We start from the raw sequence: 16,185 nt of genomic DNA, 5'->3' as shown, positions 1-16,185 counted from the left end.
CAAATACTACCCCCCACCGCCGCCCCCCTGCACCCCCCCCCCCCCACCGAAACAAAGCCAGTTTCTGGAAAAGCATAAGTGATGCTTGGTTGCGCCTCGTTTTCCATCACCTACTGTAGCTGCGTTAACAGTCATCTGACTCCTAGCCAGCCTTATTCATGTCACACGTTGCTGCCAGGATGAATTTTGTATTGGGGTCTTAAGGTTGCTGGCAGGAGGCAGGAACCAGTCAGACACCCCGCAAATAAGAGGCCGGCAGCCTAGACCAGCCGGAAGAAAAAACACCAAACCAACCATCTTTGGATGTCTCTTGGGGCTTCGACATCAGGGCTCCTACGGAAGAGCCTCCCTGACGGCCGACCGTGACTCCCCCGGGGGTGGGAGGCAGCTCGCGCATTCTTCAGCCGCGCAGCGCCCAGCGCCATGGCACCGGCCCCAACAAAGGCCCGGCTTCCCTCCATTCCCAGAGTTTACAAAGACGCCAAACAGCCAGAAGAATCGGGTTTATGTTTCCTTTCAGTCTTTCACAAACACATTAGCGATCTGGCCTTTCCTCGCCACTAGGGGAATAAGTAGTTTCAAAACGCGCTGGTTTTTTTTTTCTTGTTTAAAGCTCTGCATTTTGGATGTTTATTATCTGTCTATTCATAATATTTTTATTTGGAGCAAGCGACTTCTTCGGCGAAGAATGTGCTTTCTGTACGTGCCAGCCCTGATGCTTTGACAATGATGAACACATTTAAGTTGTGCTCCACTTGTTTACAAAAGTCTCCTTTTGCTAGCACATCAAAAGCATTTTTCCTCCTCTAGGACAATGGTATATTCATGCCGGCAGCCTTTGCTTAGAGGTTGGAAGCGTCACTTTATTGGCGCTTACCACAATGCAACCTGAAACTTCATTTGTTATTACTTAAAAAAAAAAAAAAGCGCATTTCACGGAAATCTGTTTGTGGTTTGTGACATCGCCATTGCAGTTGAGAGCAATGATCCCCGTGCCTTAAAATGGTGTGTTGTATTTGTCCTAGGTTCAAGGTGAAAGGTTGATGGCCAAATTTGGTGTCATTGATATGCTGATGCTAAAACTCCTTTGCACTGGAAAGTTTAGGTAGGAGATCCACGTGGTGGCCTGCGGCCTTCTTTGAAAAGGGCACATAATAATCTTCTGGAAACTAGCCCTCCTTTCTAGGAGCTGTCCTTGGCCTACCTGAAGGCTGTGGATAACATGGGCCTACCTACCCTTCTGCCGTGCTTTCGGCACTAGAGTGGAAAGGGGAGAGAACAAGTTGAAAAGTCCAGTGCTTGTCAGGAGTGTCCTTTTCCCATTCGGACATCCAATTTGCCTGACATTTCTTGGTGAAAATTAGAGGACACTGAAAACACCAAGCCTCATAATCCCAACGAGCGCATACGGCAGACAAACAAGTACAGCGTATTTTAAGAGAGTCCGTGTGTGCCGAAGCCTTCTAGACTCCTCCAGAATGTGAAAGTAACTCGCAGACTGATCCGTGAAGACTCACGCTGTGAGCACGTGGCTTTCTGTGTACTGTGGCCTTGTGTTGTCTTTTCACCAGAACAAAAAGGAGGTACATCTTTTTGCGTTACTACTCGAGGCCCTTGTGTTTGAAATGGGAAGTTTATCTTAACACAAAATTGCATTTTTCAAAATGTCATTATTTGAAAAGTCATTAGAATTCCTAGGAACACTGTCATTTGTACTTTGCAGGTGTGCACTCAGGGATCTGAAAGGGTTTCATTTCAAAAATGAAAGCAAGAAAGGGATATGCCAGGATTTTAACAGATTTGCGTTTTTGAGTCGGACAGCCTTACAGTGATAGCCACTGACACACGAAGGAATGAATAATCAGTATAATAGAACATTCCTGATTGGGTTTCCTTGCTGTGGAATAGAGCATTCACCTGGCCACTTCACACTTTAGAGAGCTAGCAATGCATAGTGACTAAAAGCAGTTCGGTGTAATAGAAAAAGCTGTAAAGGGCGCCTGGGCGGCTCAGTCTGTTGAGCGACTGACTTCGGCTCAGGTCATGATCTTGCAGTTTGTGAATTCCGGCCCCACGTCGGGCTCACTGGCCTCAGCCTGTCAGCACAGAGCCCGCTTCAGATCCTCTGTCCCCCTCTCTGCCCCTCCCCTGCTCATGCTGTCTCTCAAAAAAATAAACATTTTTAAAAAAGAAAAACATGAATTATGATGCATGCCTCCTCCCACCCCCCCCCCCCCGAAACGAGAGACAATAAAATAACCACACTGATGACCCAAGGCCAGACTGACGATTTACTGTTTATGCTGTATTGTTCTTCCCCAAACGTCATGTTAGACGCGATGCTGATGGTGGCGGAGAGGCTCGAGGGCCCTTTCAACATCGAATCGGTCATGGACCCCATCGATGTGAAGATTTCCGATGCTATTATGAATATGCAAGAGAACAGTGTGCAAGTGTCCCAGAAGGTAATGAAGGCAGGACACTGGAAAGGACGGGCAGAGCCCCTCCCCTGCTCCAGCTTGGGACACGACTCCCCTAATGTGACTCGTGCTTGCCTCAATGCAGGTTTTCCAGGGATGTGGACCTCCCAAGCCCCTCCCGGCCGGCCGGATTTCCCGTTCCATCTCTGAAGGTGCCTTCAGCGCTCGCTTCAGACCATATCACCCTGAGGAACGCCCAACCACAGCAGCCGGCACTAGTTTGGACCGCCTGGTGAGCAGTTTGGCAGGAACGGCCGCGTTTAATGGCAAAGAACTGAAAACATTTGCTCCGAATGCATTTTTAGTTGGAAGGCTTTCAAGTGCGGGTCTTTCAGGTGAAACTTCTCAAGCAACTTGCATGCGGATGTCAATAAATCTGCCTCTGATTTTCTAGCTCATAAAGTCGGTACGTAGTTAGGAAACGTGATGCATGTACTGTGCGCCCATCGCTGTGCATGTTATAGGGACGCAGTAAGACTCATCCTCGTTCTCAGCCCCAGCAAAGAGGGAGAAGCCGACATCCCAGGCTTAAGTGACAAAGAGGGTGTGTAGTAAGCGCTGGGACGGTCGGAAAGTACGAGCACGTGGCAGCAGGCTGTGCATACAGTAGGAGGAGGGAGCGCGATGACAGGCACTCACTTTCACAGAGGGGTTGCTCTAGATGCTTGAGCCAGAGTGTAAAAGCCTGGTGGGAAGAGAGGGTGTCTTCTCATTGTATCTACAGGGCACGGAGGCTGGCAGGCGGCAGATGGTGGTTGTAATAAAGAGGTAGAGTGGGCAGCGGATCCGGGCAACTCGTTCAGAGCTTGCATTTCGACTCTTAGTTCATGGGCGTGATTTTGCTCTTTTCTGTGTACATTTGATCTGCATTTCTCTCTTGTGACTCAAGTTGAAAATGAATTACATAGCACTCTGGAGCTACTTTAGAAATGATCAGAAGACACACGTTTAGGTGGCCGTGAGTTTTTTACAGAGCGCTTGCTTCCCCCCCCCCCCCCCCCTCATTAGGTTACCGATGTCAAGGAGAAGCTGAAAGAGGCCAAAAAGTTCTGGTCCTCTCTGCCCAGCACCGTTTGCAATGACGAGAGGATGGCCGCTGGGAATGGCAACGAGGATGGCTGCTGGAACGGGAGAGGCAAGAGCAGGTCAGCCCCGGGAGCGCTCCAGAGGGGGCCGTGTCTGTTGTCAGTTGAGGGAGGCATCCTGGAGCATCTCACAGTAGGTGGCAGTGACGTGGAAGGCTTCTGGGCGTTCTGAGGAATGGGCTTTACCCCGTAGGCATTGGGAAGGCACCCGGCTACTTACAAAGAGTACTGGGCCCAAAGTTTGTGACGGCAGTTCCAACCCCGCGTGAGGGCTGCAGCCAGGGCTCAGGCCGTTCCAGCAGTTTCGTCTTTATGGTACTCGGCCCCTCCCTGTGGGTCTTTGCCCACCAGCTTCGCCTCCTAAAGCACCAGTTCTCCAAAGGTCTCGTGCTCTTCTCGGGTGACGTCTTGCGTCCCTCCCCCTAGACACTTAGCAACTTTGCTCCGTAGCCTCCGTATCGGCACTTGACTCTGAGCCACCAACCTCCATGGCTTTCCAAAAAAGGTTCCCATCAAATTGGAGAAACAAGATGCCTGCCCGGGAAAAGGAGAAATCCAAGCTCTTTAGAAGCGGAAGAACTTCCGGGGCATCGCCCTCCGCGGAAATAACTAGACTCCAAGCAGGATCCTCTGGTGATCTTTGGCGACCTTCTGTTTTACTGATCATCTTCACAGGGTCGTTTCTCATTTCAGATACCTGTTCGCAGTGACGGGGAACGGGTTAGCCAACCAGGGCAATAACCCAGAGGTCCAGGTCGACACCAGCAAAACGGACATGTTGATCCTTCGTCAGATCATGGCCCTTCGGGTCATGACCAGCAAAATGAAGAACGCGTACAACGGGAATGACGTGGACTTCTTTGATATCAGTAAGCGTCTGTCGCGGTTTGAGATTTACACCCCGTCCTTGGGCGCCTTGTGACGAGAACAAACAGAATGAAACCTCTGTTCCGTTTTTTTAACCACTAGGCGATGAGAGCAGCGGAGAGGGAAGCGGCAGTGGTTGTGAGTATCAGCAGTGCCCTTCGGAGTTGGAGTACAACGCGACTGACCACTCGGGGAAGAGCGCCAGTGATAAAACCGGCGGCACCGGCACCCGCGTTGGGGCGCAGCCCTACCTCCTCGCTGTCTCCTGCATCTTGTTCCTGGTTATGCAGAGAGAGTGGAGATAATTCTTGATTGTCGAGAAAAAGTTTCCGTCAAAAAGTTAAGGAGGCAACCGGTTATCACTTTTATACCATCCTAGTGACTTTGCTTTTTAAATGAATGGACAACGATGTACAGTTTTTACTATGTGGCCACTGGTTTCAAAAAGGCTGACTTTGTGTTTTCATTCAGTTTTGCGGGGAAAAGGGACTTGGATGTCAAGTCACTTCCTGCTCCCCTGGAATCCTGTTAAACGTGGCTAACAGTGTAGGTACAGAACTGTAGTTAGTTGTGCATTTGTGATTTTATCACTCTTGTTTGTTTGTTGTTGTTTTTTTTTTCTTTTTGTTTGTGGGTTTTTTTTTGTTTTCCTTCAATTATGATCTCACCTTGTTTCTTACAAGAAAACCAGGGTCCTTTCTTGGCATGTAACATGTACGTATTTCTGAAATATTAAATAGCTGTACATGTTATCTTATTAAAAGGAAAAGCCCAACAAGCAGTGAAATTTCCATTTATCCCTGTTGTTTTAGTTGCCTTATCTGGAGACGAGTGGATGTGATTTTGTTTTTTACTAAGTTAGGGCAGATCGCGAAGGCCGTACAGGGGGCTTCTGAAACACTCGTTCGCTGTGTTCGAGTATCAGTGCAAGAAGAAGGCTATGCCTCGTTTATGGCCAGGGACCGGAAGAGACTGCAGACTATCCCCATCTTGGTTGAATTGAGTTACACAAACTAAGATCACAGATCGGTCCTTTCCTTAAACCCGTTTATACTTAAAGTGTAGCCCATTTAGAAGAAGATTTCTTTTGAATACACTCTCCCTGGAAATATAGAAGGCATTCAGGATGTCCCCGTTACCACATGTTCACACCTAGCTCGGGGGTGGGTTTTTGTCTTTTTGTGTTTTATCCAGGCGAGTTTAGCAAGCCGCTGTATGCTGGTCTTCACGTCCACGCCGACCTGCTTTGAATTGGTACCCCGATGGCCGAAATAAGTGACCGATAAGCTCATTTGGTCCCCCCTGTTATGGTGTACCGGATCTCAAACCCAGCCATATAGTGGAGGGAGCTGTCTGGGGGCTAGTCAGAACCAGGGTACAGCCTGGGCTCACGGGATAGCTGTCAACATTCAAAAAGTCTGTGTCTGTGCATTTGCATTTGGTTTTGGATTCCAGTTTGTGTAAAAAAGATTTCTAAGGTGTCCTGCTTGAGTCTTCTTGCCCAGGCCTCTCTGATGAAAAAGACAAAGGACTGGCAGTGGTTCACGGCGCTGTGCCACCCTAACGGCCAAGACGTCCACCGGGGGCGGGGGGAGGGGTGATCTGCGTGTCCGGAATCTTTTCATGTGATGTTGTTTTTGGAGGGGGATGGGAGAGAGGAGATAGATCTGAGAAGACGGTATCTTAGCGGTGACCCTTAGGAACCCGTTGCTTGTATCCTCACAAACGACGGCTCATAAAACTATGAGAATGTAACAAATCACTTTAAGAAGGAGTTCCCGAAAGTCTTCAGAAAGAAAATTCTGCACGTCTCTTCCTGCTCTAGACAGCCATTAAGATCCCAACCGATTCCACAGAAGCTAAAACCCACAGAGAGGTGGTTTGTGTTCTTGTTCAATCTTCAGTTGTAAGAGTAATTCTCTATTTTTATATTGAAACATAATTACTTGATAGCTCAGGGTCTACATTTCATTCAACTTTTTACACCAAATTCTGCAGAATGGTCAAATGGAATATTGGGGGCTGTTGTAAACAGAGGCTTAATTTTATTAGAAGTAGCCAGTTATTTATTAAAGCATGATGTTAATAAAATAGGCATATTCTGGCTGGTGTGTATAAGTGTTTTTTTTTAAAACAAATCACAGAAGACAAAATTGAAAAGGTGCTCCATTTATGTATGAGGAAAATGGATTGTAAATAGCTCAGCCGCCTTGTGAGAACTTGGAAAGTGTGCTGATACTTAGTAACTACCTCAGTTGTGAGGAATTTCCTTTTTAGCTTAGACTGCTATTACTTTTACTTGGTAGAAATGAATCTGGTCTCCAAACTGTGGCTCAAAGAGTTATCCCCGTAGACCTTGTTAGATTGTTTTTAATTTAAAACCTTGAACTCTGCCCAGCTGTTTTCTTTCAGTCAAGTTCTCTACACCAATAACATTTTCCGAATTAAATATTCTTGAAGGTTCTTCTGGACTCTGACGGATTTGTTTTCTTTCTTTGCATTTTTCCCTGTTACCCTTTTATTATTTAAATTGTCTCTTGCTTTTGAACTTGAACTATGGAATAAACAAATCATAGATTTTTCCATTCAGATCTGACTGGATAACTCTTGGCTTCTAACCAGCTGGCAGGCTCACCGTTGCACCCCACTCTTCCCCCCCCCCCCAAAAAAAGAATAAAGGCAAGTTGAATATTTTAAAATCTTAAGAGTTCAGAGTATGAGGTAGAATAAAAGCTTTGTTAGTAGACCTGACTTTTCCAGAGTCTCCGTTCATAGCATGTGACTTTGTGTTTTACAAAGTCATTTGGAAGTTCTTTTTCTTTCCCAGTACTTCACCACTCTTGTACCTTAAGAAAAAAACATTTTAACGACTCTTAGATGTACATTTCATTTCAGAAAAGAGTCTGTAATCAGCACCTATTATTTGATAAAAGGCAAAGGACAGAGAATCGATGTGCGCGTTAAAACTTTCCTCCCTCGGTGTTAGAAACCTAACAGTTCACATGAAGTAGAATTTGCCACCTGTGATTCTAGAACCAGCATAAAAATAGATGTAGGTGATGCCACACAAAATCCGGCTTGGCCTTCTGCGTCTGCAGAATGTGTCCACTTGCAGAGCTGAACGGTGCAGTACGTTCATAACCGGATCTGCTCCAGGAGGCCTGCGTGTGCTTTCTCACCCTCGAGCAAATGCCAAACTACCAAGTACAACTTTCCTGCCTTTTTCGAGACCAGGAAAAAAGAAGCACTGGGAACATTTTTTCCAACTCAGCACTTCGTTTTGGGGGGGTGGGGAACGACGTAGCTCTGCATTCTGGGATACACTTTATTGTACAAGCTCAGTTTCCACTTTTAACCTCCTCCGGTTACTTTCTCCCGGAAGTCCTTACAGATGTGAAAACTCTCTGGGAGATAACATATGGTAATCTAGGAATTCCAGGCCATCCGTCAGGCAAATCCCTATAATATTTAAGTTATCTAGTTTAGCTTTTCATTAGGTAATTAATACCTTGACAGGGTTTAAAAACCAAAACCTACATAAAGGTATACAGGGGAAGTTTCCCTTCCGTTCCAGCATCCATCCGATCTGTCCAGTTACCCCCAGACTCTAAACTTACTATTTGGTTTATAAATATATCTCCCAAAGTTTCGTGATGTGCAAGCAAGTATGAATAGAGGTTTTTCCCTCCTTGTTGTTGTTTTTTCTTTTTTACATGGAAGGTAGCATATAGTGTCCTAATTTTTTTTTAGTTCATTGCCTTTGAGAGGAGGGATCCCTAAAGATACAGATTCCTATTCTAAAGGCATGGCTTCTCAGTGGTACCCCATTTGGGATTTTGACTATTTTGGCCCAGATGGATCTACGTGATTTTTTTTTTCAAGAAACAAATGTCGAATTGAACGAGGAACAGTCATGATAGTGCTACAATCCTGGAGTGCATCACTAGGATGCTGTCTGTTCACGTTAAGTTCGTTCCTGGTAGTTTGTTAACATATCGTCACCAGTGAAGAAGGTACTGACTGGCCAAAGCAATCGGGAAGATCCTCTTAGAACACCGCACATGAACACCACTGTTAATGTGTGAGAATGGTTCAAAGGAAATGTACCCTGGGAATGATTCCTACTCTATTAGAATACTGTACTTTTTAAAATTATTTTTATTTTTTAAGTTTGTTTTTGAGAGAGCAGGCGTGGGGCAGAGGGAGAGGGAGAGACAGAATCTCAGGCAGGCTCATGCACCGCCAGCGCAGAGCCCGATGTGAGGCTCGAACCCACGAACTGTGAGATCGTGACCTGAGCCGAAACCAAGAGTCCCAACACTTCACCAGCTGAGCCACCCAGGGGCCCCTAGGATTCCGTGCTCTTAAAAGTTTCCTCGAGCCCAGAGGCCTCGAAGCAGCGGCCGCCGTCATGCAAAGATGGAGAGGAGAGCGTTCCGGAAACGCGTACCTGGGTTTTCCCGGTCAGCCTTAAGTTGTCTGTCCGATTGCCAAGGAGTCATTCGAATACGCAAACGATGGTCAGGGTTCAGTCTTCGTGTGAAGTTGAACTTTTATCCATCAGCGTTTGGAGAGACTCGAGCATTGGTCCGTAGACTCTACAGGACTCCGTTTCGCAGCAGGAGTGTCCACACGTGGCAGTAAGTGCACATCTCACTCTCCTTGGGACGCTTCTTAAACATTGGCGAGGCATCCTGAAAAAATAAGCACCGGATTGTTGGAAAGAACAGGCCGCCGCGCCTCAGGCATACCCGGTGAGCGCTGATGAAAGGCGACCGGTAGGCTCAAGGCCAAGATGCTTTTCTGAAGGTTTTACGCTTTTGTTCTCCGGTGGCTGGGGAAGTTTTGCAGCACCTTCCTTGCCACTCCGTGGACCGTGTTTCTCCCGCGGCACAGCTGGAAATCCTGTGCGCGCACACAGACACGTACGTACTGCCGCGCACATTTGTGTCTTTTCGAACCCTTGGTCCCAGGCCGACCTTACCCCCGTCGCTTGCGGGCTGCCTTCCCCCTGCTGTCGGCGGTGTGTGCTTGGGGAGCGTGGGCTAACTTTAATGATAGCCTAAGGGGAACATCATTAGGAAGGTAAGTCTCCGGCCAAGAAAAAAATACACGCGTGCACATATAAAATGCATTCCAGATAGAATTGCTTAGGTTTACCACAGCCCGGGACTTGCTTTTCTGCGCCGACATTGATAACCTAGAACTGACTGTAGCCCACTGTTCTCGGTGACTCACCACGCTGGGCACTTGGTGCCGGGTTAGCCACAAAGAAGGAACTCCGGTCGGTGAGTCATTTTCTGAACCCTGGCATCAGGATCTGAACCCGTTCACTGTACGTGCCTTTATAGGTCTTGAGTGCCCCCGCCCTCACCTCGCTTGTAAAATGCAATGAAAAGCTCGTTTCGGTGCGGAATAATTTGCAACCAGCTCCGGCCGCAGCAGCCGAAAGTTATTTGAACGTATTTGCTGTGAAAAGAAAGTTCCTGGCTGCTTGGGCACCCGTAAACATCCCGACTGAGCAGGGAGCCAGGACAAACCTGTGCGCGGGGCACGAAGGCCAAGGCGCAGCCATGGTCCCACACGTAGAAGTCGCTCCATTTTGCACCTGCGTGTAAGGACTCGGGTTACTTTTCCAAGGGTGACGTACAGTAAGAGATGCAAGAACCAGGTTTGGAACAGAGGTTGGTTGGCCACCAGAGCCTGGTGTTTTGTTTCTGTTTTTGTTTCTGTTTTTTCCCCAAATGCTAGTTTTCCCTCCGTGACTCCTTTCTCCTTACTTTGTTGTGTCAGTCATCAGGAAGGGACACGTTTGTCACGCTTGCCGCTATTAGAACCGTACTGGCCATGACCTTTAACCTGGCCTTCTGCAGGACCGGTACGGTATTTTTCTTTTCTTTTCTTTTCTTTTCTTTTCTTTTCTTTTCTTTTCTTTTCTTTTCTTTTCTTTTCTTCTTTTCTTTTCTTTTCTTTCTTTTCTTTTCTCTTTCCTTTCTCTTCTCTTCTCTTCTCTTCTTTTCCCTTCTTTTTGGAAACAAATGTTGATAAAAAGGTTTTGTAACCTCACGTGGTGGCTCCTTGCTCAGTGAACTTCGAAGCAGGAAGAGCTCAGTTGATAGTGCATAGGGACCGTGTGGCCTTTGTGCTGGTTTTGGAAGAACAGGCATTAAGTGATTCTGTCCGCCCTCTCCAGGACAGCCTCCTGTGACCCTGTGTGGAAGGGCTTTGGGGTGGCCCTGGCAGCGGCATCGTTGGAAAGGGTAAACTTGCTGAACATTTACACGAACACAGTCTGTTAAGAAAAACACCATGTTTACATACGGAAAATTCATAACCTGCCTAATCATCTAGACTTTGCAAGGAGGTAAATACATCTTGGGATAAATAGAACCCTGTGACTATAATCTGGGCATCTTCAAGAACCCTCAACAGGATTTCACCTTAAACATTACACATGGGTCAGATGTTGGACACAAAGTACCAAGTTCATAGGCACTGCCGTGGAAGAGGAGTGTAGTACCAGGTTTTTTTCTCCTGGACTGGTCTTCGTGCACATTAGAAAAGACCACATCCTAAGACAAAACGTGTGCTTGAGGGACAGGAGAGTTTGACTTGCCATTTCCTACCCAGAGAGGGAACCTGGGAGCTTTTGTTGACTGTTCCTCTGAACACATGCCCATCGGGTGGTATATACTGAAAACAATTGGGAAGGTCCTGCTCTACCGGTACTCAGACTCGTGTTTGACCCCAACCTTGATCCAAGGTCCAGAGAGAAACCTGTGAGACCAGCATGGGGCTGTGGACTCTACCTCCAAATGAAAGAAAGGCAAGGGATGCCTCACTGGTCTGACCACGTAACACACACCTGGGGAATCGAGTAGTGACTTACGAAATTGGTTAAACCATGGATGCTGTAGGCTGATGGTGACCAGCTGATGTGAACAAAATCCCTGGACTCCAGGGGCGGGTGAGGGCGGTGTGGTAAGGGAGGCATCCTCTGAGGTAGCCATCAGACATTGGTATTACTCTCCAACCTGCCCCTGGGGCCATTGGCCCACACACAATCAGGGCTGGACGGGCCCTCATGTACCCCGCGTTGCCTAATTTGTCTACTCAGCTCCCTTTTGGAGAACTAGTTTACGTCCGAAAAATTTGCAGGTCCCTGTCATATTGAAACACACTCCAAAGAAGTACCTGAAGAGGCCAGCCCTTGGTTAGCAGAGATTGTTAATGACAGTCACTTTGGCTCTGGATGTGTGGGTTTCCAGAACCACATGGGATTTGAGGAAGTCATATAATTTATTAATTTATTTTGAAATTTATAATTATTAAAAAAAATATTAATGTTTATTTTTGAGAGAGAGAGAGAGAGAGAGAGAGGAAGACACACAATCTGAAACAGGCTCCAGGCTCTGAGCTGTCAGCACAGAGCCCGATGCGGGGCTTGAACTCACAAACTGCGAGATCGTGACCTGAGCCGAAGTCGGACACTTAACCGACTGAGCCACCCAGGCACCCCTAAAAAATTTTTTTTTAGTTTGAATTCCAGTATAGGTAACATACAGTGTTATGTTAGTTTCAGGTGTACAAATAGTAATTCAACAATTCTATTCATTACTCACTGCTCGTCATGATAAGTGTTCTCTTGGCAGTATTATGATTTACGACATGGCTGGCCTTGGTCTCTGCATGGGAAGATGAAGGAGGGTATAAATGGGAGACCCATTCTCAGCCCATAGTTCCACTGGGGAGACAGAGGTCACTCGGGAAACATGCCAGTGAATTACAGAAGTTCTTAGCTGCCCTGCTGATCGAGCGAGAGCAGCACACCACAGTGGCAGGGGTGGCTTCCTGGGAGGGGCAGGGTTCTAGCTGGACTTAAAAAGAAGGACAGGGAATTCTGTGAACTACTTGTGGGCAGGACCGATCCTCCATTCTTAGTACTCTTTGGGTGCCGCGGGTTGCCTCCCAGTAAGATGCTGGCAGCTGTGAAATTGAAGGAGTAAGGGCTGACAGGTGGCACTAACTGGCCCGAGGACAGGTGCGGGACAGATGTGGGTCATCAAGGGGTGGAAAAGCAATGTGTCTAAAGAATGGAGGTGAAGGGGCACCTGGTTGGCTCAGTCGGTAGAGTATATGATTCTTGATCTCAGGGTCATGGGTTCAAGCCCCACATCGGGTGTAGAGATTACTTCAATAAATAAAATTTTAAAAACATAATAATGAATGGAGGTGAATATTTGTTAGTACAGGACTAGAGAAGAATGGGATCAGAGTATGAAACCCTCAAAAGCTAGGCAAGGCAATTTAAAATTCAAATGGGCACGATCTGATGGAAATTCTTGCACAGGCCTTGACATGCTGACCCGGGTGTATACATACGAACTAAGAAGCATGTGGCACGGATCCTACAGGGTTTTCCTTGGGCTTGGCCATGCCGAGCACTCTACGGTGCATCCGGAAGGGGCTCAGCGCCTCTCACACCTCCTATGCCCTAGCGTCCCCCAGACCATCTTGATTGGGAGCTTTCTGGTAAAGACAATCCATTTCCACACGAGGGGCACTTCTTGGATGCCCAGGCTAACAGTGCACTCAGATACGTTAGAAGGGGTCCTCGAAGCCTCCCACACTGTCACGTCCTTGGATTGTGGCCAGCCACGCGGGTGTGTCTTCTCCGTTTCTTCAAGCGTTGCTTCCAGTCCACCCGCACAGCCCTACCCCTGCAGACATCCCAGTGTTGCCAGGCATCTCAGGCCACTCTGTTCTGCTCTGGCCTCTTGGTTCTGGAGAGGAATGTGGGGAAGGATCCCCGGAGTCTGGTTCCCCAGACGCCATCCTGCAGGGACTTGGGATTTTAGGGGAGATGGGAAACTTCAAGCATTAGGCAGCCAGCCTGCAGGATGAATGGGCCAAATACATATCAGGTTAAGGAGGGACTCCTCTGAAGAGGGGGTGAGAGGGGCGGGACCATCCTAGGCAGCTTATGTCACCTTACCCCTTGGTGACCTAGATCACAGTCTGAAAACTACAACACAGCTGCTTCGCTTCTTTCTGGGCTTTCCTCTTAAATGAGGTCTCTCTGTGCCCTGTGTGTGGCACAGGGTGGTTATGAGGAAATGCTGGGAAGACGCACACACTGGGACTTTGGGAGCTGGAAAACACAATGGAGTTCCAAGGTAAGAAGTGGCCTTCTAGGGGACCAGGGCCCCAGGAGCTGCCCCATCACGAGGCCTTGCCCAGGGCAGGGGCAGTCTGACAAGGCCTTGCCCGCCGGGCTCCGTGACCACTTGGATGACCGCATTCCTGAGGCCTGGCCGCTGAGCTCACCTCCGGCAGCGGGCACAGGTTGGAGCCTGGGCAGGAAGGAGCCCCGGCTGCGGAACTCTGAGATGGACCCCGGCCCCTTCCGCACTCTCGGCGCCCACTCTGTAGGCCACACACTGCACACATGTAGAATGGAGTGGGCCTGTACACCCGCCATGCCGTTGCCAAGTGGTAGCAGGAAGGCCGCATTTGGATCAAAGTATGGCTGGGGTTTTATAGAAGACGAGCAGATGGGAGTGCGAAGCCCGCTTCTTCCCGACAAGAGAAGATTCTAAGTGTCTAATAATGACATATTCTGATTTAAAGGTTGAAAACAAGAGAAACGCCCAATGGTCCCTTTACCTTACCCATTCGCCGTCCTCCACACCCTGAAAACACACCTCTTTTCTCCTCTCCACCGGTGAAGCCAGGGGAGAGAAACCCCACGCACTGAGCCTCCCTCCTAGGAGGCAGGCAGGAGGACGCTCAGGTGAGCGCCCCTCGATCCCCCAGATTGTGCCTCCCCCCACCACACGCCACCAGCCCCCTGTCCCCAATTTCCTGCCAGACTCTGAGTTGCCATCGCATTTGTGAATTACAGCTCTTCTCTCCTGGTCACATAGCAAAGCTCCAGAGCGGACAGGGAGAAGGGAGAAAGCCATGCAGAAGTGGCTCCCAGTAGCCAAGTCCCATCTGTCCTCTCCCGAAGGATCCGATGTGGTCTCGGAAGGGCGGGGAGTGAGTGGCGTTGGGCTGGCACCAACAAAAAGCCCTGCCGGGCCTCTTAGGCCTTTTTCGTGTTTCCTTTTATCCTGGCCCTGGGGTCCTCAGTGTTCTGCAGCGTCAAGGCTGCAGGGAAAAGTGAACAAAGGAATGAGCAATAGCCGATCTCCGCGGCTCTCCAGCACGACAGCTTGCTGAGTAGAAGTCACGTTCTGGAGTCATTTGAAGGCGTCCTCGTTGCTTCAAGGTGGGCAGACCTGAAAGTCGATTTACCCAGTTCAGAGAGAGAACATTGCACAACCGGAACGTCTTCGCTAGATATGACCTTAGGAATTTGCTGAATTTAGTATGGAGCGATATATGTCAAATGATCACTTATGTGGCCCGCAGGGGTCCTTCTTCCAATTCCAGAAACGTCGACAGAGTACGTACCATATGCCGGGCACCGTTCCAGGCACCGGGGATACCATGGCGAAGCAAAATAGACGTGGTGACCATTCTGGCAGAGCTCGCCACTAGAGAGGGAGACAGACGATCAAGTAGTCACGGCAAAGGAAGTATAACTGCAGAGTGAAATGGGACCCTTGCAGTGTGATATAATCACATCAGAGCCCTAGGAAATGCCTATACCCCCGTGAGCAGTCATGGCAGTGGCCGAGGTCGAGGGCGGTGGTTCTCCGACGCGAGTGTGCGTCAGTAATCTCCCGGAGCGATCGATCCGCTACACACAGCCAGGCCCCATCCCCAGAACTTCTAATTCAGCAGATCTGGGATGGGGCCCAACAGCTTGCATTTCTGCAACTTTTCCAGGTGACGCTGCTGGTCCGGAGACTACGCCTCGAGAATTACTGACCCAGGCAAAGCAGTTTTAAGCCTGGCCTTTGATACGGACACACAGCCCTGTGGGGCAGTCAGTCAGAGGCAACTCCAAAGCAATAGAAGACAAGCATCAGGTAAACTGAGACCGCAGTCGTCTTGCCACAGTGACGGGTCAGGCTTTAATATTCCCAAACGGAGCCCATCCACCACACCTCAGGCCCCAGAAAAGGCCAGGCAAGTGTGGAGGGAGTGAGGCGGACCCACAAGAGGTCTAATTTCATAAGGGATTAAGGAGTTAGCTGAGCATGATAGCACCACAAGGGAAGCCTGAGTAAGGAGTGGGGATCACTCTAGAGAACTAGTAGGGGGAGAGGATGATTCTGAGTACTTCCCTTGTCCGTCTTTCATGCGGCCTCCTGGCCCAGAGCACACGGATTAAAAGAGTGGTTTCGCCACATCCCTGCAACATGCTGAGAAGCCAAGATCCCGTCAAAGACAGTGGTATTAGTTAAGACGGTCTTGGTTACAAGGAAGGATAAATCTAACTCAAAAGGATTTAAACGATAAGGGATTTATCATCTCCTCTGACAAGAATCTACCACATAAGGAAAGCTGCAGGGATGGTTATTTCTCAGTGTTGTTATCAAGGATCCGGGTTCTTTCCATCTTTCAATTTGCCCACCGTGGCACGTTGGATACCTTCTCTCATGATTGAGAGATGGCTGGAAAACCTCAACAGAGCTGAAAAAATGGCTGTAGCAGTTATGGTAATAATACATCTTCACACACCACTTTCTGTTGGTAGCCATGAGACACTGTTTCCCTCAAGTCTCTCGAGGAGCCAAGAACCTTTCCTCGAAGGTACCCTGTTCCGGCAAACCTTCCCTCCCCTCTTGTTGTCCAGAGTG

General features: G+C 48.5%; 1 protein-coding gene across 1 annotated transcript in view; it reads left to right on the top strand.

Moving 5' to 3' along the window:
* GPC4 (glypican 4) overlaps positions 1 to 6,537 on the top strand; it is a 109,107-nt gene extending 102,570 nt beyond the window's left edge. The window contains exons 5-9 of the mRNA XM_019426960.2: positions 2,335 to 2,465; positions 2,566 to 2,712; positions 3,489 to 3,625; positions 4,259 to 4,434; positions 4,535 to 6,537. Coding sequence (XP_019282505.1) covers positions 2,335 to 2,465; positions 2,566 to 2,712; positions 3,489 to 3,625; positions 4,259 to 4,434; positions 4,535 to 4,737 — 794 coding nt within the window. The 3' untranslated portion in view covers positions 4,738 to 6,537. The remainder of the gene's footprint in view (positions 1 to 2,334; positions 2,466 to 2,565; positions 2,713 to 3,488; positions 3,626 to 4,258; positions 4,435 to 4,534) is intronic.
* The last annotated feature ends 9,648 nt before the right edge of the window (positions 6,538 to 16,185 follow it).

The sequence above is a fragment of the Panthera pardus genome, unplaced genomic scaffold, assembly GCF_024362965.1.
Source record: "Panthera pardus isolate Hobbes unplaced genomic scaffold, ASM2436296v1 HiC_scaffold_27, whole genome shotgun sequence".
Taxonomy (NCBI): domain Eukaryota; kingdom Metazoa; phylum Chordata; class Mammalia; order Carnivora; family Felidae; genus Panthera; species Panthera pardus.
This window is presented reverse-complemented; position numbering and strand designations above follow the sequence as displayed.